At 46.3% G+C, this 23427-nt stretch overlaps 1 protein-coding gene across 1 annotated transcript in view; it reads left to right on the top strand.

Annotated features, from left to right (window-relative positions):
* The window catches only part of CACNA1B (calcium channel, voltage-dependent, N type, alpha 1B subunit), a 245382-nt gene that overhangs the window by 89483 nt on the left and 132472 nt on the right, over positions 1-23427 (top strand). The window contains 5 exon segments of the mRNA XM_006863647.1: positions 4268-4477; positions 6461-6573; positions 12831-12943; positions 15093-15224; positions 15408-15480. Of these exon segments, the coding sequence (XP_006863709.1) occupies positions 4268-4477; positions 6461-6573; positions 12831-12943; positions 15093-15224; positions 15408-15480 (641 nt within the window).

Raw genomic sequence — 23427 nt, 5'->3', positions numbered from 1 at the left:
TAGGTATTCCAATCAATTATAGGCAAAAGACAGACTTACAAGCTTTCTATGGTGATATTTCTGGCTATTCCTTTCTCTCCCCCTCAAGTGTCTATTTTATAATGGTATGCTAGGGAAACCAAGATTCAAAAGACAGCCAAGCATCTTAACATTATTTCCCCCCTTTTCCCCATTCAAACCATGTCTCAATCCCTGTATACCAGGGCCCTGTCTTTCTAAGATTGTGCATACATCATTATTTACTTCTGACCCACTTAGACCATGCAAGCCTGCTTAATTGTTTTCTCGTCCCCTTTGTTCTTCCATTCCCCTTCCCCATCTTGTGTAATGCCCACCTCCCTAGCACCCAAACTATCCTGTGTCTATTCCCTGCCCCATGCTTCACCTTCCCCTCCCGTCCCTCACCTCACCCCCCCATATCCTGGTAATCAGCAAAGAACCCCTCCCCTCTTTAGTATGGGTTCTTTTTCTTAGTCTTTTACAGTAGTAGTCCTATGCAGTATTTCTTTTTTTTCTTTTTTTCTCTCTCAATGTTTCATTGTGAATTATGGGATAGTTTACATGGGAGAACATTAGTTTTACATTCATCCTATTGTATACCATTTTATTGCCACGGTTACAATCCCCTCCATGCATCATCAACCAACCAAAGGGTACACCCTGCAAGACTGCCCCGCGGTCGTCAACACACATTAGTATTTCTCCTTTTGTGACTAATTTCACTCAAGATAATGTCCTCAAGGTTCATCCATGTTATGCGGTGACTTGCAGCTTCCTTGTTGTTCTTCAAGGTAGCATAATATTCCATTTTATTGCCATAATATTCTGTGTGTATATACCACAGTTTGTTTATCCATTCTTCAGTTGATGAGCACTTAGGCTGTCTCCATCTTTTTGCTATTGTAAATAGTGCTGCTATGAACATTGGTGTGCATATATCAACTCATGTTATGCTCAGATTTCTTGTGGGTAAATACCAAGTAGAGGAATTGCTGGATCATAAGCTATTTCTATTTCCAACCTTCTGAGGAAATGTCATATTGCTTTCCAGAGTGGTTGGACCATTTTGCAATCTCACCAGCAATGCAGGAGTGTCCCAGTCTCTCCACGTCCTCGCCAGCATTGATTGTCCTCTACTTTTTTGATCTTTGCTGTTGTTGCTGGTGTGAGATGGTATCTGATTGTTGTTTTCATTTGCATCTCTAATGACTAGTGATCGTGAACATTTCTTCATGTGTTTGTTGGCTGCCCAGATCTCATCCTTGGTGAAGTGTCTGTTCATGTCTTGTGCCCATTTTTTTGTCGGGTTATTGTCTTTTTTTTTTTTTATTGCTTTATTGTGAATTATGTGATAGTTTCCATGGGAGGACATCAGCTTCACATTGATCCTGTCATATATCATTTCCTTGTCATGGTCACAATCCCCTCCATGGATCATCCACCAACCAAAGGGTATATCCCTCAAGGCTGCCCTCCTGTCATCCGCACACTGCCCCCTTCTCTCTCCAGGTCCAAAGTCTCTAGCCGCTCCATCTCCCCACGTCATCATCTCTGCCTCCATCCCTGGCATCACTGCTTCTCTGGGTAGGGTTCTGTTTTCTGTTCTTCTCCTTCGATGGTCCCAGGGTCCTCCGTTCCTAAACTGTAAGGTTAATCACTCCCCTCCCTTTGCCCCAAAATGTCCACCTTTACACTTCCAGCCCTTACAGTCATTCCTGATAACAATTATTCATTATTGTATCGCAGGAGACCTATCCACATCTCCTTTCATCAGCCCTGACTAGGCAGAATGGATACTACTCAGTGGAGAGTCTACCTTGCTCCACGCCCTCCGGATCTAGGTTCCCTCTTGAAAGCTTGTAAGCCAGTCACTTCTTGCCTCTGTAGCAACTCCCATTCTGGGTAGCCAATGTCCAAGTTGCCTCCGTGTGTGGAGGAGGTGGGAATGATCCTTGCTGTGAAGATTTATTTGTTCACTCTTTTTAGCTATTGCTTCCATAGGTGTGTGTCAAGTTCATGAAATTGTATCAGATTATTCGTTATTCTCTCTTCTTTCGTCTTCTGTTCAAGCGCTGATCCTCCAGCCATTGAAGCCAGGTCAAGTGGGTATTATTATCTGCAAGTGTGGGTATGCTTGTGCATGTGCCCTCTCTTCTTATCAGCTGGACGCTTCACTCTCTACTCTAGTTCTCTGTGGCTATGTTGCTGACTCTGGGTCCAAGAGTCCCTTGGACTTGGCACACTGCTGGTCAACCAGGTCTCCATCTGGGTTCACAGGACTCTATTGAGCGTTGTAGGGTGTAGCTCACAGCTTCATTGCTGTTTTTCCCTCATTTCCCCCTATTGGAGACGGACATGGTCACCAATCAGAGCATACATTCCCGTTGAGCCTTAGTCTTAGAAGGGGGTTTGCCTTGAGGGGGACCTGACCACTTGCGTTAATTTCTCCTGGGCGAGCCACTTGTTTGTTCTTATAGTAATCAGTCGGCCTGCCTATATTGTTTTGTGTTTTTCTTGTCAGTCTTTCTTTCGGGACATATCTTCTGTTCTTCTGGCCTATTTGTCTTTTTCTTGTAGAGGTTTTGTAGTTTCCTATATATTTTAGAAATGAGTCCCTAGTCTGATGTGTCATTGCAAAAGATTTTTTTCCCATTCTGTGGGTTCCCTTTGTACTCTTCTGGTGAAGTCTTTTGATGCACATAAGTTTTTAATTTTTAGTATGGCCCAATCATTTATTTTGTCTACCTTTTTTTATCGGTTGCTTCCACTTTTTTTTATTTTTAATGTTTTATTGTGAATTATGTGATAGTTTACATGGGAGAACATTAGTTTTACTTTCACCCTCTTGTATTTCATTGCTATGGTGTGTAGTTTTATTTTGCATGTTTTTATCATGAAAGGAAGTTGAATTTTGCCAAATGGTTTTTCTGTATCAGTTGAGATGGTCTTTCTTCCTTTCATCATGAACATTCTTTATTATGTAGATTTTTGGTTTTTTATTAAGCAGTGTTTTGTTCTGTTGTGCATAGGATTACTATGTGTTGGAACGCATTTAAAAGCACCTAACAAATTCCCTACTAAGCCACAGAGTAACAAGCATGGTGTGTGAGTTCTGTGTGCCATTGCAGTGAAGGATCTCACCCAGGTGTCCTCCCCACAGAATGCTTCTTCTCTCCAATCTTTTTATCAGTTTTGACACCATCATACTCTCCACAACACCCTTTTTCTAGAGAGGAAGGGTGCTGTCGGGAGGGTGACTGGTATCTCAGTTGGTAAAAATTTGGAGAATGGAGGTATGTCTGTCCTGCTTCATAGGAATCATCTTCTGGTGCTAGTAGATTACAATTGATAATCATTCTTATTTCAGTAAAGTTGGTAGTAATGCCTTCTCTCTCTTTTCTGATCTTAGTAATTTGAGTTTTCAGTCTCTTTTTCTTAGTCATTCTATCTAAACATTTGTCAGTTTTGTTGATCTTTTCAAAGGAGCAACTTTCAGTTTCTTTATTGTTGGTATAATTTTCTATTCTCTTTTATCTTTGTTTAACTCTTAATTATTTCCTTCCTTCTGCTTATCTTGGGTAGAGTTTGTTCTTTTTTTTCTAATTCCTTCAGGTATTCTGGGGTGTTTCTTCTATGCTCGGCTAAGCTGTTTACAACTCTCCCTTAGCCATCAATTCCTGCTTGTCTTGAAACTAAAGGTAGCCAGAGCTGAAAACAGCACCTCCATAGGTCCTTTTTGGATATGTGTCTAACCTGAATGTGCGTGTTAGGCTCTCTATGATACATGGGAGTTTTTCCAAGCCTTTGTCTCTCAGGTTTTTCTACCCATCTTCCTTTCCCTCTTCCTTCCCAGGAGTTTCTACCCATCCACCTGCTGCTTGCTCCCTGTGTTATCCTTGCCCCAGGTGTCTGTGAGATACTGCCTGGGAGACTTCCCTAGCACTGAGAAAGCTTGAGCCAGTTCCTCAGCTAGGTCAATGCACGTACACAGTTCTCTGCTCCCCTGGCTGACACTGAGCTAGAGCTTGCGGGCAGTGGATGGGAATATTAAGGTTCCACAACACTCTGACCAGATTCAGCAGCCACTTTCTTCTTTATGCATTCCCCTGGTTGTCATAAAATTCTTTGTTAGATTTTAGAGATCAGAGAAAAGTTGACTTTGCCAGCTTTTGCTAGCTTGAGCATTGCCTTAGTGGAGGACAGCCTGGTGGAGCTGCCTACTCAGTTCCTTTCTGTTTTCTCGCCCTCACACCCCTGTTGCTCCCAGGTTCCCCCTTCGCTCGCGCTAGCCTCAAGAGCGGGAAGAATGATAGCTCTTCCTACTTTCGGCGGAAGGAGAAGATGTTCCGGTTTTTCATTCGTCGCATGGTGAAGGCACAGAGCTTCTACTGGGCGGTGCTGTGCGTTGTGGCGCTGAACACTCTCTGCGTGGCCATGGTGCACTACAACCAACCACAGCGGCTCACCACTGCGCTGTGTAGGTACCGAGGCCCCAGAGGGCCGCCCTGGCTCTGTGGGTTCTGCTGGGTTTACAGCCGGTTGGAGTGGGGCTGGTGGCGAGGGCTGGCCTCTTCCCTGCCCCAGCTCTGCTGCATTCTGAGCAGGCTCAAGCGGACACTCTGGAGGGCTGCCCTAGGCGAGCCTGGGAGATGAGAAGAGAGGGTCAGGAGAGGAGGTGGACTGGCTTTAGATCAACAGACCCCAGGGGACTTGATTCTGGAATTCTTGAGAGGAATCCCATCTCCCAGGGCTCTCCTCTGCTTCTTGCTGACCACAGCTGACCTCAGGAATGCAGTTACATTTCTTAACCTGGCTACAGGTCCAAATAGGGCCAGGAGGAACATGACCATCTGGGCTCTCACTTTGTCCTGGACCCTGGGGCCTGGTCTATGGTCTCACATGAAACCAGCAGACAGTCCAGTGTGGTTTTCCTCCCACGACCTCTTCTGCTCCTCAGAGATCAACCACACTCAGCCCTTCTGGCGCTCCAGGGTCCCACAGGCCTTTCCTCTCTCTGTGAGCCCAACCTGGGCTGATGGCAGCAGTGCGTTTCTCTTCCGGGGGGCGCAATAAGGCCCAGTGTCTGAGATGGGACTTGGAGCACTAGCTCTGTGGAGAGCCACTTCACACCTCCACGCCTGCTTGTTGGCAGGGCTCCCTCACTGGTGGAGTTCTCAGTCTCATGGTCACTTCCTGCCCCTGGGGGTGACCCTGCTCAATGTGTTTGTGGTCTGTGTGCAGAGTAAGTTAGGTGTCTTGGGCTGGGCTGGCCTGTCTGGCAGATGTCCCTGTGAGGAGGGTCAGCTGTCCCTGTGCTGACCCTTCTCTGCACCCTGAGTCTGTGAGCCCCGTGGAGGGAGGGCCGCTGTCCCTGTGCCGGCTCACAGCAGTACTGGGCGTGCCATGTGAGTAAGTGATAGAAAGACCCTCTTGGCTCTGGGGCTGCCTGGGCATCGTTCTTTGAGATCAGGAGGGCAGCTTCTCTGTCCACCTCCAGGATTTGTGTGTGAGTTAGGAGGTCCCTCCCACTGTGAGGAGGGGTCTCTAGCTTGGTGGTCAAGAGAGCGTGGCCGGTCCAGGTCATGTGTTTGTCTGGAAGGTGTGGCCAGCCCGGCTGCCCTTCGGTCTGCATGACTCTCTGCCTCGTCTTTGCTTCTCTTGGGAGGGTCTTCCTTCTCCTCACCTGAGCCTGCGCCTGCCTGGCTGGAGGTCCGGAGGGACTTCTGGATGGGTTTGTGGTGGGGCTTGTTGTGGAGAGGAGTTTCTCAGGTGGCAAAATAGGGTCTTCTGCCCGAGAGCTGTGGGACTGCTCAGGCCTCAGTGTCCCCTGAAAGACAGGACATCTGGGGAAGCCGCCGGGTCAGTGGTGGGAGAGACGTGAGGTCGAGACAGAGGTTGTCACAGAGGCTCCATCTGACCCCAGGCACTGCTGTTGTTGGTGGAGAACTGGAACTAGAAGCCAGGGTTTTAGGCTCACAGGGACAGATGGGGAGTGTGACCCCCTTGTCCTCAGGTGACCTTTATTAGGACCTGCTTCTGGCCCCTTCTGGTGGCAGACCTGCATGAAGGCTTGCTCTCTCTCTGGGTGGCCCTTGCAGCTCTGCCCTGTACCTGAGCTGCTCCCCAGCGTGGTTAAAGGCTGCCTCGTTCTGGAGTCTGCGGTTCCAATAAAGAGCAGCGCAGAGCTGAGGAGGGAGCAGAGTCCGGGGGCCCTGAGTAAGACCAGCACCGAGACCAGGCCTGGGCTTAGGGGGCCCAGAGTTTAGTATCTCTCAGGCATAAACCAGGCCCAGGGAGCACAGCCCAGGCCCCAGTAGGTGGGTACCCGGAGACATGTGTTCCCTGTTAGACCACAGATCAGGCCTGGGGGGTTGGGGGCCAGAGTCTGATGTCTCCCCTGTGGAGCCGCAGCCAGGGCAGGAGGCATGTGCTAACCCTCCTCTTCTCTGGCTTCTCCTAGATTTTGCAGAGTTTGTTTTCCTGGGTCTCTTCCTCACAGAGATGTCCCTGAAGATGTATGGCCTGGGGCCCAGAAGCTACTTCCGGTCCTCCTTCAATTGCTTCGACTTTGGGGTGAGTTAGAGACACCCTGAGAGTCCAGTGAGGCTGAGAGCCTTGAGATGAAGCCCAGGTGAAGGCGGAGCCGTGGCTAGTGTGTGTCAGAGGGTCACCCAGCAGGGAGGCTGCTGGCCACAGACCCTGCCCTCCCTGACCCCTCGGCCTGTCATCTCAAGGTCAGATTTGCTCTTGTGAGTGGGTGTTTCCTCTGCCCACCCCTGTGGGTCCTTGTTCAGTGATCCATGGTTTTCCTGGTCCTCTGGTCACCTTCTCCCTGGGCTACATACCTTTATCTGAGTTCTGATAAAAGTGAAGGAAATGTCCCAATTTGTTCCTGTAGTTTTGCTTACCTTCCTCAAACTATCTCCCGCCCCAACCTGTCCACCCAGCAAAGGCTCTGCACCTGCTCTGTGCCTGGGGCTTGGTTCCAGGGGGACTGTGGTCCTGACCCTGTCATTCTGCTGACCCTGCCTGGGCACGTGGGCCAGGGTTTCTCCTGGCAAGACTGCAAGGCCGTGATGGCTCTAGGACCAGCCTGTTCTCAGTGTGGCCGGGTGGCCGTGCCAGAGCAACATGCTTTTAGGCCTGCTGGAATGTCGGACAGGGGCAGTGTGAGGGTCACTCTGTTGGACATAAACGAGCACACAGTTCTTCCTAGTGCTGAGCCCAGAGCCCGGAAGTGTCCCAGGTGTGCCCTGAGCGGAGCATTGAGTTACTACTGGAGACTACCCCAGAGGAAGACCTTCCCTCTTGATGGAGTTCTTGGTAGGCAGGGAGGGGACCCTGAGTCTAGGCGGAAGTACACCTTCAGTATGAAGACTCAGCCCAGCTCTAACTAGGATCCTCCGTCCTCACACTGCACACCTGCAGTTGGTAGAGCATTGTGTCCATCCATGGTTCTAAGTTCTCACAGCAGTTTCACCTCACTGTCAGGAACCTGGACAGAGTATGACAGGTGCCCAACACTGCCCAGCGGATAGGCACAGTGACTATGAGTAGGGCTTGCATCTAGGGGCTCTGATCCTGGGCAGTGGGTTCCATCTCACATGGTTGCCTGGTCTCGGGAGGAAGCCGGATGGTACAGGTGCCCCCTGAGCTGTGGCACCGGTGATTTCGGTTGGTAAGCGGGGAGACATCATCTCTTATCCTTTGCCTTCTCAGCATGTAGGCAGAGGGAGCCCAGAGACACAAGGGGCTGTCGAATTTATCTGCTTCTGCTGGTGTGGACTAACTGGATCCTAAGACATGGGGGTCATTTGCATGCCAGGTTACTGGGCTGTATGCCTTATCTGATGATGCATACCAAATTGTTCCAAACTTAACAGCTTAACAGAATAACCCCTGATGGTCTCACAGGTTCTGGGGGCCAGGATTCTGGGCATTGAGGCCCCTTGTGAGGTGACAGCCAGCCGATACTGGGTTCCTTCATCTCAAGGCTGTGAATGCACATCCAAGTTCACTCACGTGGCATTGGCAAGCGTCAGCTTCTGGTCACTCGAGCTTCTCCAATCTGCTTGAGCGTGTCCTCACAACACCACAGCTGATGCTCAGAAACAGAGGGAGCGGAGGGACCCAGGGTAGAAACCATTTTGTTAGTAACCCATCTTGGACGTTACGTCTCATCCCCTTTGCCTTATAGGTGTGTGACCTGTCAGTTTGTCATACTGTGGTGTCTTGTGACTTGCTGTGATTCTGAAAGCTGTGCCACTGGTATTTTAATTACCAGCAGGGTCACCCATGGTGGACAGGTTTCAGATGAGCTTCCAAACAAAGACAGACTACGAAGAAGGAGTGATGAACTACTTCTGAATATTTAGTCACTGAAAAGCTTATGAATAGCAGAGAAACACTGTCAGATATGGTGCCGGGAAATGAGCCCCTCAGGTTGGAAGGCACTCAAAATGTGACTGGCAAAGAGCTGCCTCCTCAAAGTAGAGTTGACCGTGATGACGTGAATGGAGTAAGGCCTGCGGGACCTCCATTTGCTGATGGGGCACAACTCAAAATGAAGAGAAACAGCTGTAAACATCCATTAATAATAGGAACATGGAATGTACAAAGTATGAATCTCGGAAAATTGAAAGTTGTCAAAAATGAAATGGAACACATAAACATCAATATCTTATAGGCATTAGTGAGCTGAAATGGACTGGTATTGGGCATTTTGAATCTGATGACCACATGGTTTACTATGCCAGGAATGACAAATTGAAGAGGAATGGTGTTGCGTTCACTGTCAAAAAGAACATACCTAGACCAGTCATGAGGTACAACACTGTCTGTGATAGGATGATATCCATGCACCTGCAGGGAAGCCCAGTTAATACCACTATTATTCAAATTTATGGACTAACTACTAAAGCCAGTGAGGATGAAATAGAAGATTTCTACCAACTTCTTCAATCTGCAATAGATCAAACATGAAATCAACATGTATTGATCAATACTGGTGATTGGAATGCAAAGGTTGGGAGCAAAGTGGAAGGATCAGTAGTTGGAAAATATGGCCTTGGTGATAGAAATGATGCTGGAGATCACATGATAGAATTCTGCAAAACCAATGATTTGTTCATTTCAAATACCTTCTCTGGACAGCATAAGAGATGACTATACACATGGGTTTCACCAGATGGAATTCATAGAAATCAAATTGACCACATCTTCAGAAAGAGACGATGGAAAAGCTCCATAACATCAGTGAAAACGAGACCAGGGGCAGACTGTGGAACAGACCATCAATTACTCATATGCATATTCAAACTGAAGCTGAAGAAAATGAAAACAAAACCACGAGAGCCAAAATATGACCTTGAATATATCCCACCTGAATTTAGAGATCATCTCAAGAACAGATTTGATGCATTGGACACTAAAGACCGAAGACCAAGAAGAGTTGTGGGATGACATCAAGAACATCATACATGAAGAAAGCAAAAAATCATTAAGAAGACAAGAAAGAAGGAAAAGGACAAAATGGATATCAGAAGAGACTCTGAAACTTGCTCTCCAGCATAGAGATGCTAAAGCAAATGGAAAAAATGAGGAGGTACAAGAGCTGAACAGAAAATTTCAAAGATCACCTCAAGAAGATAAAGCCAAATATTACAACAAAATGTGCAAAGATCTGGAATCAGAAAACCAAAAAAAAAAAAAAAGAACACACTCAGTGTTTCTCAAGCTGGGGGAATTGAAGAAAAAATTCAAGCCTTGACTTTCATTATTGAAAGATTCTCTGGGCAAGTTATTGAATGATGCAGAAAGCATCAAGAGAAGATGGAAGGATACACAGAGTCACTGCACCAAAAGGAAATGGTTAATGTTCAACTGTTTCAAGAGGTAGCATATGATCAAGAGCCAATGATACTGAAGGAGGAAGTCCAAGGTGCATTGAAGGAATTGGCAAAAAACAAGGCACCAGGAATTGATGGAATAAAATTTGAAATCTTTGAAGAAAGTGAGGTGGCACAGGAGGCACTCACTCATCTCTGGCAAGAAATTTGGAAGACAACTATCTGGCCGACTGATTGGAAGAGATCCGTATTTGTGCCCATTCCAAAGAGAGGTGACCCAACAGAATGAAGAAATCATCGGACAATCTCTCTTATATCCCATGCTAGTAAAGTTTTACTAAAGGTAATACAGAAATGGCTGCAAGCATACATTGATAGAGAACTTCCAGAGGTTCAAGCCAGATTCAGAAGAGGCCGTGGAACAAGGGATATCATTGCTGATGTCTGATGGATCTTGCCTGAAAGCAGAGAATATCAGAAAGAGGTTTACCTGTGCTTTATTGATTACCTGTGCTTTATTGATTGTGTGGATCATGACAAGCTATGGACAACATTGTGAAGTATGAGTATTCCGGAACATTTAATTGTGCTCATGAGTAATCTGTACCTGGACCAAGAGGCAGTTGTTCGAACAGAACATGGGAACACTGAATGGTTTAAAATTAAGAAAGGTGCACTACAAGGCTGTATTTTTTCACCATACTTATTCAGCCTGTATGCTGGGCAAATAATCCGAGAAGCTGGGTTATATGAAGAAAAACGTGGCATCGGGGATTGGAGGAAGACTCATTCACAACCTGTGATACGCAGATCATACAACCTTGCTTGCTGAAAGTGAAGAGGACTTAGAACATTTACTGATGAAGATCAAAGAGCACAGCCTTCGCTATGGATTGCATTTCAGTGTAAAGAAAACAAAAATCCTCACCACTGGACCAATAAACAACATTCTTATCAACGAAGAAAGTATTGAAGTTGTCAAGGACTTCCTTCTTCTTGGATCAACTATCAACACTCACAGAAGCAGCAGTCAAGAGATCAGACGACGTATTGCATTAGGCAAATCTGCTGCACAGGAACTTTAAAGCGTTGAAGAGCAGAGATGTCAGCTTGAGGACTAAGGTGCGCAGGCCATAGTATTTTCAATAACCTCGTATGCATGCGAAAGCTGCACAGTGAATAAGGAAGACCGTAGAATTGATGCATTTGAGTTATGGTGTTGGAGGAGAATATTGAGGGTGTAATGGGCTGCCAAAAGAACCAACAGATCTGTGTTGGAAGAAGTGTAGCCAGAGTGCTCCTTGGAGGCCAAGATGACCAAACTTTGTCTCTCATAGTTCGGACATACTGTCAGGAGGGACTAGTCGCTGGAGAAAGATATCATGTTTGGTAAGGTGGAGGGTCAGAGAAAAAGAGGAAGACTCCCCCAATGAGATTAATTGGCAAAGTGGCAGCATCAATGGACTCACGCGTGGCAATGGTAGTGAGGTTGGCCCAGGATCGGGCAGTGTTTCGTTCTGCTGTGCATAAGGTCGCTATGAGTCAGTATTGACTTGATGGCACCTAACAACAACAGGGTGGGATTGTAAGGAGCTCGGGTAGCATGGTGTTTATGAATTGGGCTGCAAACCTCAAAGTCGGCAGTTTGAAACTACCAGCTGTTCCGCGTGAGAAAAATGAGGCTTTCTGCTCCCTTAAAGAATTAAAGCCTTGGAAATCCTGTACGGGGTCACCACGAGTCAGAACCTACTCTACGGCACATAACAACAACAACAACAAGGGTGGGATTGTACACGGGGAATACCTGGAGCGTGGGAGTCATCAGCCGCCTACCACGTGGGTCTGTGGGGACCGAGTTTGATGATGAAATGAAAGCAGGAGAGGAGCTATGGGGCTACTGGAGGCTTGAACCCCGGCAGACACCTAGAGAGTCTGAGTTCTGAGGAACGTCACTGGTGAGGACTAATAGCCGGAACCTACCTGCTCAGGACTGGCTTTGGCAAGCCTACTCTTTTGTTATTAGTAGGGTCACCCCAGAGGCTGTAGAGTGATGCAGCTGCTATTACAAGACATTTGAGGGTTCGGTGCAGGGATGTGGACAGTGGCCGCACATGCTGCTGGATCGGTGCTAACCTATGGAGCTGTCGCTGGTCATGGACCACAGGACTCTGGACACACTCGCTATGTTCCCAGGGACTTGGCTGAGAACACTGATGTTAGGCTGAAGAAATGTGCCGTCCATGTGACGTTAGTGGAAAGGACCCAGAACTCGGGTGCTATGTGAGCTGAGTGTGGTAAAGTAGATGTTAATGAATCCTCCACATCGGTCGGCTCTTCACGTGAGGAGGGTGTCGGGTCACACTGAGCCTGACCCCAGACTGCCCAGACTGCCCCAGAGATCTGCTGTTCCCTGGCCCCACTGACCCACCCTTTGTGAGCCCCCACACGGGCCTTGACCAGAAGACCCTGCTCCCAGTCCACATGCAGAGTGGCTAGAGGAAGGTGCCCTCGGATCTCAACTTCCATTGAGAGTTTTGGGTGTCTGGGTGACCCCCCCAGTTCCCCAGTGGGGACTCCATGACTGAAACAGATAGTGACCCTGTGTTGGCTTCTGGTCATTTGGAGAAGAGTGGACTCACGACACATGTGGGTCAGCAGTGGAGGGTGAAAGAAGACCTATGAAAGGACATCTGCCTCTTGCCCAGAGGTGTGTAAGAAGACTCCATGCCACGGGGCTGTGTGACAAAGCCCCAAGGAGACCTTAGAGCAGGTGACTCTGGGATCTGTCAGGAAATCAGCAGACCTAGTCCTATGTCTCGGGGTCCTGGCTCAGCACTTGGGTAACTGGGTAGACTGGGACAATGCAGTGGGAGGTGTGGGGCAAGACAGAGCTCACACAGAGAGGAGGGCACACTCTCCTCCAGGCACGTGTGTGGTCACACACCTGCATGCACCCCAAAGCTAATGCCATCTCCATTGCAGGTCATCGTGGGGAGCATTTTTGAAGTGGTCTGGGCAGCCATCCAGCCGGGAACCTCCTTTGGGATCAGCGTGCTGCGGGCGCTCCGGTTGCTTCGCATCTTCAAGGTTACCAAGTAGGTGGTCCTCCAGCTTGCTGCAGTGGGCCTAGGCGGGGCACACTCCCTTTTTCGGGATTCGTGACAATGGAAGGCCTATCTGTGGCATATAGTTGGTTTAGATCTAGAATCTAGATATAAAAAGACAGCAATCGAGCTTCATGCTGGAAGCGTCCCTCCCCAGCGTCCCTCTGCCTACCCTGGGTTCTTGGTCCTACCTGATTGTCCTTCTTGCAGAGGCCTGTTAAGCTCTCTGCTTCCCACAGTTCCCGGCAGCTCCTTTTTTTTTTAATGTTTTATTGTGAATTATGTGATAGTTTACCTGAGAACATGAGCTTTACATTCATCCTACTGTGTATCGTTTCATTGCCATGGTTACAGTCTCCTCCATGCATCATCAACCAACCAAAGGGTATACACTACAAGTCTGCCCCCGTTCGTCAGCACACAGCCCCTCTCCCTCTCTGGGTCTAGAGTCCCCAGCTGCTCCATCTCTCCACGTCATCGTCTCTGCCTCCATCTCTGGCGTCACTGCTTCTCTGGGTAGGGTCCTGCTCTCCGTACTTCTCCCTTGATGGTCCCAGGGACCTCCACTCCTAGACTGCAAAGTTAATCACTCCCCTCCTTGCTATAAAATGTCAACCTTTATATTTCCAACCCTCACAGTCAGTCTTGGTAACAATTATTCACCATTGTACCATAAGGGACCTATCCACATCTCCTTTCATCAGCCCCACCCAGACAGACTGGATACTATTCAGTGGAGATTCTACCTTGCTCCATGCCCTCTGGATCTAGGCTCGCTCTTGAAAACTTGTAAGCCAGTCACTTCTTGCCTTTGTGGCCTGCCCCCCCCACCCCCCATTTTGGGTAGCCAATATCCAAGTTGCCCATACCTGTCCACTCTGTGTCTGGAGGAGGTGAGAATGATTCTTGCTATAAGGATTTGTTCCCTCTTTTGAGCTACTGCATCCGTAGGTGTAGGTCAAGTTCATCAAATTGTATCAGATTACTCTTTTCCCCCCTCTTCTTTCTGCTTCTAGTTGAGCTCTGATCATCCAGTCATTGAAGTCTAGTAGGTATTATCTGTAATGTGGGTGTTCTTGCATGTATCTCCTCTCTTCTTATCAGCTGGACGCTTCACTCTCCACTCTAGTCCTTCGTGGCTATGTCACTGGCTCTGCGCCCAGGAGTCCACAGGTCTTGCCACACTGGCAGCTCCTTCTTGATGGCTGCTTGGCTTCATTGTCAACAGAGAAAATAGAAGTTGTCTGATGAGATTGTTTTCATCCTCCTGACCCCAAATCTGCCCATTCTGGAGAGAGGAGGGTGGTCTTGGGATTTCCATCCCTGACCTTTCTCCTGAACCTGCCTGCTGCTTCTTCTACCCCAGACCTGCTTTGGTGGGTCCCCCAGCCCCTTAGTGCAGACCCCGTCCAGCAAGAACCTATGGTGGCTGGGGTGGGTCCATCCTCTGACTGCTGAGTTGGGCCATCACCCACCCTGCTGGGTGGCTGCATATGGGACTTGGAACTGTTGGAGGGGGGCCAGCTAGGAGAGAAGCCCGAGTTCTGGGAGTGTGGGGGCAGCACAGTGGAGGATGCTGGGGGATGGGGAGCACATCACGGAGTGTGGAGGGTGACTCAAGGGTGGTGGATGTTGGGGTGGAGGGTGACTGGACATGGTGAGGGCATGAGGGGTAGAGAATGGCTGGGGCTGGGGGTGATTCTGGGGGTCCTCCATGGGGTTACCGTTAGGAGGTTACCACTGGTAGCTCTGACAAGTGCCGCATGCTAGGCCCTGCTGCAGGCAAGAGGCTGATGTGGGTCCAGGGGCGTTATGGGGAAGGACAGAGAGAGAAAGGGTAGAGGCTCCCCCTGGTGTGGCTCAGGCCTGAGAGAAACGGGCCCACCTCTACCTCTGGTGGTTGTCATGGTGGGACTCCTCATCAGCAAGCAGCTTTGTGCTATGTGTGGGCTGTTGTAGGGTCTCTGACCTGCAGAATGTGGGGGCATGTGAGATGCTGGTGAGGGCAGTGGAGACCTGGGTTTGTCACCCGACAGAAGGAGTATCCTTCTGCTGAAGCCTGCCCCAGGGAACGGCTTCCTGACCTTGGGTCAGACTCTGGGGTAGGTGTGTGTGCTGAGGGTCAGCTGCCACCCCACAGGTATTGGAACTCCTTACGGAACCTGGTGGTGTCTCTGCTCAACTCCATGAAGTCCATCATCAGCCTCCTCTTCCTGCTTTTCCTCTTCATTGTGGTCTTTGCTCTGCTGGGAATGCAACTGTTTGGAGGACAGTAAGTGAGGTCCAGAGGGGAGGAGAGCAAGAGCCCACTGCCCTGTCCAGACCACCTCTGAGCTGGGAGAGGGGTTGGGAAGCGCCCATTCCCCAGGCTGGTGAAAGTCACCCTTCACAGACCATGATATCACAGGCTTGCTCTTGTGACGCTGACTCTTCCCGAGACTTCCTTTTTCCTCAGGTTCAACTTCCAGGATGAGACTCCCACGACCAACTTCGATACCTTCCCAGCTGCCATCCTGACCGTCTTCCAGGTAAGACTCCACACTCGCCCAGCCTTGTGCTGCTCCTCCCCCTGCAGCCACAACACAGAACAAGCCGCCAGCTGGATAGGTGGGTCTACAGAGTGTGAGGTACAGGTACAGACCCCAGCCTTGCCCGAAAGGCGCCTTCAGCATCCAACTGGTCTCCAGGCCATGGGCCTACCTTTCTGCTGTTAGACCTGGAGTCCCGTCTGCCTTGTGACCTCTGAGAACAAAAACCCAGCGCTCCGGTAGACTTCTGTCTTGGGCATATCTGATGGCTTAGCTCTTTATCAGGGAACACGCCCAGCCCCCTCACCTGGGAAAGAAGGCTGTGACTGCAACCTTGTTCCTTGACCTCTTGAAGGGTTCCCATTGGAGGGATCTCTTGGTGGGCACTTTCCCCTCATTGGGTTGTTGTCCTGCCAGAGTTACCTAGGCGTGACCTCCCTGGTGTGATAACCCACCTACCGAGGCTCTGTGGGTGGGACTCCCTGAACTCTTAGCCAATCTGCTTGGCTGCCTGGGCTTCAGGCACTGGTTAGGCATGACCCCTGCCTCTGAGGCTGCTGATCTGACCCCTGGTCCTGGAATCGAGTATTCCTATGTATGAAGCAAATGGTCCTTTGGTGCCCACTCTCTAAGAGGGTGGGATCCTTCCAGCACAGCTTAAATGTGTAAACATGGCTTGGCAGACCTCCGCCTCCTCTAACTTCAGGAGGTGGGACGAGAATCACAACCAACATCAGCCCAAAGCTGAGACCTGTGAGGTGGAGGCGAGACAGACTTCGGATACCAGCCACCCCTCCCATGCCTCTCTTTGCTTCATTGCTGGCTTTCATCCTTCCTGCCAGCAGCCACAGAAAACTCTCAAGCCACACTCAGAGTTGCGGGCTAATTAAGGAGACGTCTGCAGGTTACAGGTCAGGATTTGGACTCATTGGAAAGTTAATGACCAACTCATCACACAGTTCACGGATCAGGACAGTTTCTCCTCAGCCATGTCCCCAGGGACGACTCTCTTGTCCCCGAGTCCAGGATCCTCTCAGACCTCTCATGACAAAGTCTTCTTAGCCTTGGCATCTGCCCAGGTCGGACAAGTGTTCCAAAGCCCTGAGCTCATGTAACAAGTGTCTGGAGGCATCCATTTCTGTCCGAAGGCTCTTGGCTCTCTTGCTCCGTGGTTGGCAAGGCCACTGTAGTCATCTGCCTGCCCTGTGCCCCTGATGCCTTGTGTTGTCTTCAGTGTGGCAGCTCTCTCTGACTCCTGGGTCTAGGAGATTATCAGCACAGGGACCCTGGGTCCGAAGGATGTGGATCCAGGGCCAGGCCTGTGAGTGCCACGTAATGACTCTGTACAGAACGCTAGACCACAGGATAGGAGCTCCCAGCTTTTCATGGGGATGGGTGCCAGGGAGGGTATGGGAGAACACCTACAAATGAAAATGTGGTAAAAACTGACACCAAAGAAGGTGGACAAGAAAATCTACACCTGGAAGGTCAAAGCGCTCCCGAAGACATGCAAACAGCGAAGGACTCCAAATAAATACGTTTATGGCCTTATACAGAGAAGACCCTAAAGTGTCCACACAATAAATACATAAGAACAATTAGAGGAAATAAATGAATTTGGCAAATTTGTAGGATGCAAAGTCAACACACACAAAAGTCAGTTGTATTTCTACCTGTAATGAACAAGCAAAAAAGAATATTAAGAAAATGCTTCCATTTGTAGTAGCATTAAAAAGAATGAAATACATAGGAATAAATATCACCAAGGGGATGAGAGTCTTAGACACTGAAAACCACAAAACATTGCTGAAAAGAATTAGAGAAGATACAAATAAATGGACAAACATCCCATGACAGCATGTTTCAAAGTGATACACAGATTTGATGCAATGCCTATCAAGATCCTAATGGTATTTTCCAAAGAAATAGAAAAGCCGTCCTGCAATTCATATGGAATTGCAAGGGATCCAGAAGAGCCAAAACCATCTTGAAAAAGGAGAACAAAATTGGAGGACTCACACGTCTCATCTCAGTTACAGTAATAAACACAGTATAGTACAATGGAATAAAATGGTGCCAAAATAAACAAACATACATGGTCAATTGATTTCAAAACAGCTGCCAAGACCATTGAATGAGGAAAGGAGACTTTTCAAGAAAAGTGCTGGAACAAATGGGTAGCCACATGCAGTACAGTTGGTTAGGCAAGGACTCCATAACTGGCGAAGCTATCGCTAAAGAAGGAAGGAGAAATCCAGACATTCTCAGATAACCGAAGTCTGAGCAAGGTTGTTACCACTAGTGCTTCCCAGTTGGGGTTAGTCATTTCATTTTTTTTCTATATGATTTAAAAGGCAAATGCATAAAATAATAGTTATAAATATATGTTAATGGGCACATTATAGTGTATGTAAAGATGAAATCTGTAACAATCCTAACATAAAGGGAGAGAGAGGGAATAGAACTTTGCCCATACTTAGGGTATGTGGAGGAGAAGAGAAATATCATAGTGCAACTCAAAGCAGAGAGTAGAGTTTATGCCATGGAAATTAAGTTACAATTATTCAACTAGATTGTTATAATTGTTATAAATAAAAAGTATTGATTGGAATTCCCAAGTAACCATTAAGAAAATGATTAAAAGTGCACAGAAAAGGGAAGAAGGGAGTAAGAACAAAATCTAAATAAATGCACAAGAAGATAATGATGAAGGAATTGAGCAGCAAGGAACATATTGTTGTTGTTAAGGGCCATCGAGTCGATCCCAAACCATAGCAACCCTGTAGAGAAATTGTTTTATGGTAGGAGAAACTCCTTAATTGTCAATAATTACTTTAAATGTAAACAGATTTTGATTCTCCAAGCAAAAGGAGAAATTGGCAGGATGAAGTAAAAAAAAGAAACAAAGCACAATTCATCTATATGTTAACCACAGAAGACTCATTTTAGATGCAAAGACACAAGTTGAAAGTAGAAGACTGGAGACAAAAAAGAACATTATTTATTGTTAAAAGATTAATTGCATCAAGAAGTTAGAGCAGATGTAAATGCATACACAACCTAGAGCAGAACTTCATCATACATTAAACAAAAGATGAAATTAGTGAAGAAAGAAAGAAACATATGCACAATAGTTGGGGAATTCCATACCCAGCTTTCAATAAAGGTCAGCACAAATAGGTCTCTAAGGAAATGGAGGACTTGACCAACACTATGAATCAATTAGACCTAAAAGATATATACAGAACATTCCATCCAACAGCAGTAGAATGCACCTTCTTCTTAAATACACATGAAACATTCTAACCAGACCGGATGCAAAACAAGTCTTAATGAATTTTAAAAGATTTAAATCATAAAAAAGGTCATTTCCAATCACAATGGTTTGAAGCTAGAAATCAATAACAGAAAACTCACTAAAGTGTGGGAACTAAACAATTCACTTTTAAAGAAGTGTTGGGCCAAAGAAAAAGTTTAAAATACAAAACCATAACATCCCAAAATGTGTTGTTGTTGTTAAGTGTCTTCGAGTCCATTCTGACTCATAGCAACCTTGTTTAGGGTTTCTGAGGGGCAGCTGGTACGTTTGAACCGCCCACCTTGTGGTTAGCAGTCCAGTGCTTTACCTACAGCGCCACATCAGTTTGGTTCGGATTCATAGTGGTCCTAAGTACAGCGGAACAAACCATGCTGGTCCTGCGCCATCCTTACAATCGTTGCTTTGAGTCCATTGTTGAAGCCACTATGTCAGTTCATCTCGTTGAGGTGCTTCCTCTTTTTTGCTGACCGTTTACTAAGCATGATGTCCTACTCCAGGAACCGGTCCCTTCTGATAGCATGTCCAAAGTATGTGAGAGCATTCTGGCCTCCCTTCTTCCAAGACAGATTTGTTCATTCTTCTAGCAATCATGCCATATTTAATATTCTACACCAACACCATGATTCCAATGCATCAGCTCCTCTTTGGTCTTCCTTACTCATTGTTCAGCATCCACATATGGTATGTGGCAAAAATAGAGCTCAGAGAGAAATTTCTAGTTATAAATGTCTGCATGAAAAAGAAGAAAGCTCTCAAATCAATAAGCTAGTTTTATGCTATTGTTGTTGTTGTTATGTGTCGTGAAGTCGGTTCCGACCCATAGCGACCCTGTGCAGGGTTTCCGAGGCTGTAAATCTTTACAGGAGCAGAAAGCCTCATCTTTCTCCCACGGAACAGCTGGTAGTATCGAACTGCTGACCTTGTGGTTCACAGCCCAATTCGTAACCACTACACTACCAGAGCTCCTTAGAAGACAAAAATGAAGAACAAACTAAATCCAAGACAAATGGAAGGAAACAAAGATTAGAACAAAGATAAATAAAACAGAATAGAAAATAAAACCCAAAGTTGGTTCTTTGAGGAGATCAATAAAATTACCAACCTTTACCTAGACTGACTAAGAAAAAATCAGAAATGAAAGGACATTACTTCTGACTTCTCAGAAATTTAAGGACTAAAAGGATTGTAAGAAAGCCAACAGATCCCTAACTCAAATGCAATGGAAGCACACAAACTACCAAGGAAATCTGAAAACTTAAAAAAAAAATTGATTGAGTCAGTATTCAGAAACCTTCCAACAAAGAAAAGCTCAGCAGCAGATGGCTTCATCTGTGGACTATACTAAATATTTCAAGAATTGCCACCAACATTTCTCAAGCTCTGCCAAAAAATTGGAAACACTTTCTAAGTCATTCCATAGGCTAGCATTACCCTGATTCTGAAGCCAAATATACTGGAAAACTGCAGATCAATATCCTTCATGAATATAGATGTCAAAGTCCTTTACAAGATAATGAGCAAACAAAATCCATATGCATATCAGAAGAATTGCATATAATGACCAAATGGTGTTTATGCCAGGAATGCAAGGGTGGTTCAATATACAAAAATAACTCTGTAATAAGCCAAAAACCCCACCAAACTTACTGCCATTGAGTCAGTTCTGACTCATGGTGACAATATGTGTTACAGTGTAGGACTGTTCCATAGGTTTTCTTGGCTGACATCTTCCTTCATCATACACAGTGTGACATACACAGTTTGTCTACTTGGTGACTTGTGTGTGGCTGTGATGCTGGAAGCTATGCCACCAGTATTTCAAATACCAGCAGGGTCACCCTGGACAGGTTTCAGATGAGCTTCCAGACTAAAACTATGAAGAAGGCCCTGATAATTGACTTCTAAAAATATTGGCCACTGAAAACCTTATGAATAGCAGTGGATCATTGTCTGATATGGTGCCAAATATGAGCCCCTCAGGTTGGAAGGCACTCCCAATACGACAGAGAAAGAGATGCCTTCTCAAAATAGACTCAGCCTTGATGTGGATGGAGAAAAGCCTTCAGGACCTTCATTGCTGATGGGGCATGGCTCAAAATAAGATTAATAAAACAACAAAAAACAACCGCAAACATTCATTAATGATTAGAACATAGAATGTACAAAGTATGAATCTAGGAAAGTGAGAATAAAAAATGTATTTAAGTAACAAAGATTGATATACTAGGCATTAGTGAGTTGCAGTGGATTGGCATTATATATTGTGAATTGGGCATTTGTGTGGTCTACTATGCTGGGATAACAAATTGAAGAGTAATGGCATCACGTTCATTGTCAAGGACATTTCAAGGTTTGCCCTGAAGTATGATGTTATCAGTGATGGGATAATATTCATACGCCTGCAAGAAAGACCAGTTAGTATCACTATTTTTCAAATTTACACACTAATGCCAAGGATAAAGAAATTGAAGATTTTTGTTAGCTTCTGTGTTCTGAAATCCGTCAAACATGCAATCAAGATGCATTGATAATTACTGGTGGTGGGTGTACAAAAACTTGGAAATAAAGAAGCAGCATTGGCAGCTAGAAAATATCACCTTGGTAATAGAAACAGTGCTGGAGATTGCATGATAGAATTTTGCAAGGTCAATAATGTATTCAGGGCAGATACCTTTTTAAAAATAACATAAGCAGCAATTATACACAAAGACCAGCAATTCAAGCTGGATTCAGAAGAGGACATGGACTGAGGGGTATCATTGCTGATGACAGATGTATCTTTGCTGAAAGAGAATACCAAAAAAAAAATTTACTTGTGCTTTATTGACTATGCAAAGGCTTTTTACTGTGTGGATCATGACAATCTATTGGTAACATTGAGAAGAATGGCTATTCCAGAACATTGAAGTATGCTCATGAGGAACCTGTACATAGACCAAGAGGCAGTCATTCACAAAGAACAAGTGAATGCTGAATGGTTTACCATCAAGAAAAGGTGTGTGCCAGGGTTGTCCTTTCACCACATTTATTCTATCTGTATGCTGAGCACATAATCTGAGAAGCTGGATTATATGAAGATGACCCATGCCATCAGGATTGAAGGAAGACTCAGTAATAACCTGCAATATGCAAATGATGCAACCTTGCTAGCTGGAAGTGAAGAGGACTTAAAATACTAACTGATGAAGATCAGTTAGTATTCAGTATGGATTGCACCTCAATGTAAAGAACACAGAAATCCGCACAACTAGAGCAATAAATAAAGTGAGCATCAGTGGAAAAGTGGAATGAGATGGATTGGCACAGTGGCGGCAGCAACGGGCTCGAGTGTAACAACGGTTGTGAGGATGGTGCAGGACCAGGCAGTGTTTCCTTCTGTTATGCATTGGGTTACTATGAGTCAGAACCAACTCAACAGACCTAACAACAACAACAAATGGAGAAGACTGTCAAATACATGAATTTTGTTGTTGTTGTTGTTTTGCTTGGCTCCACCAACGACACTCATGGAAGCAGCAGTCAAGAAATCAAATGAGAAGAAATCAAATGAGGAGAACAAATAAGATGGTAGATGGGGTGGAAGTGCAGTGAGGCGCTCCATCAGCAACAACACAGAATACCAGACCAAGCAGGCTCAGGGGATGGTCCCAGAACTCTGAACCACATATAAAGGAATATTTAGAAGTTTGGAAGCCTACAGCTTGGGGGAATTTGTAGCAGAAGCAAGAAATCCAGTGTTTTCTAATTCAAGATGCTCAGCTGCTCTCGGAGCCACCAGCTTGGGCGAGACCAAGCAGGGGAAGGATCAGAGCAGCCACGGACGCCTGAACCGTGGAGATAAAGGCGTGGACACTCTTTTTGTGTGTGTATCTGTTCATTGGTCTCTCACTGCGCACCTCCATTCTGGTGACTAGAGGGGATACCTGAGCGAGTGGGCTCCCCACCCCACCTCCCAGAAGGTTCTACTACGCATGGCACAGATCGCCTCAAAATTTAAAATGACAGTTTCCACTTAAAACCAAACGGCAGGGCGAAGTGGCCACAGCCAGCCCAGAACTGTTTATCACTAGGAAAAAGGCCTGAATGGGATTGTAGAGTGGGATAGGCAGACTAAAAAGGAAACAGGCCGAAAATTAAATCCTGAGTTAACATCACAGAGACCAACAGTGGCATCTTGAAATTTCTCAGGAAGAATTGTGGAAAGGAAAGCCCATCTGCTGATCACATCTACCTAGGTGCAATCAGAAAGTATAAAAAATACCAAAATACACACTCATCTAAGTATTAAGGCCACAGATAGTGCCTGAATATGCCCAAAAAACAGAAGCAGATGACCATATCTGCACATGTCCAGAAATGAGATAAAGTAACTGAGGCAAATGAGCTGGAAGTAGACCTACATTCAATAGTGGAAGATGGACAGGCTTTGGAAATGCCAAAGAAGGAATTCAGAAAAATGATTATAAAATGTATCAAAAACACTACACAATGGAGTTGAGACGAATAATGAAGAAGTCAGGAAAGCACTACAGAAACAATCAAATGAGATAGATACAGCATTGGAAACAATTCAAAACCTACAGAAAGAGGTCCAAACGATTAATAATAGAATATCAGAAATGGACAAT

This window comes from Chrysochloris asiatica, unplaced genomic scaffold (assembly GCF_000296735.1).
Source record: "Chrysochloris asiatica unplaced genomic scaffold, ChrAsi1.0 scaffold00056, whole genome shotgun sequence".
NCBI lineage: Eukaryota > Metazoa > Chordata > Mammalia > Afrosoricida > Chrysochloridae > Chrysochloris > Chrysochloris asiatica.
The sequence above is the reverse complement of the archived record's forward strand: the minus strand, read 5'-3'. Positions and strand labels throughout refer to the sequence as shown.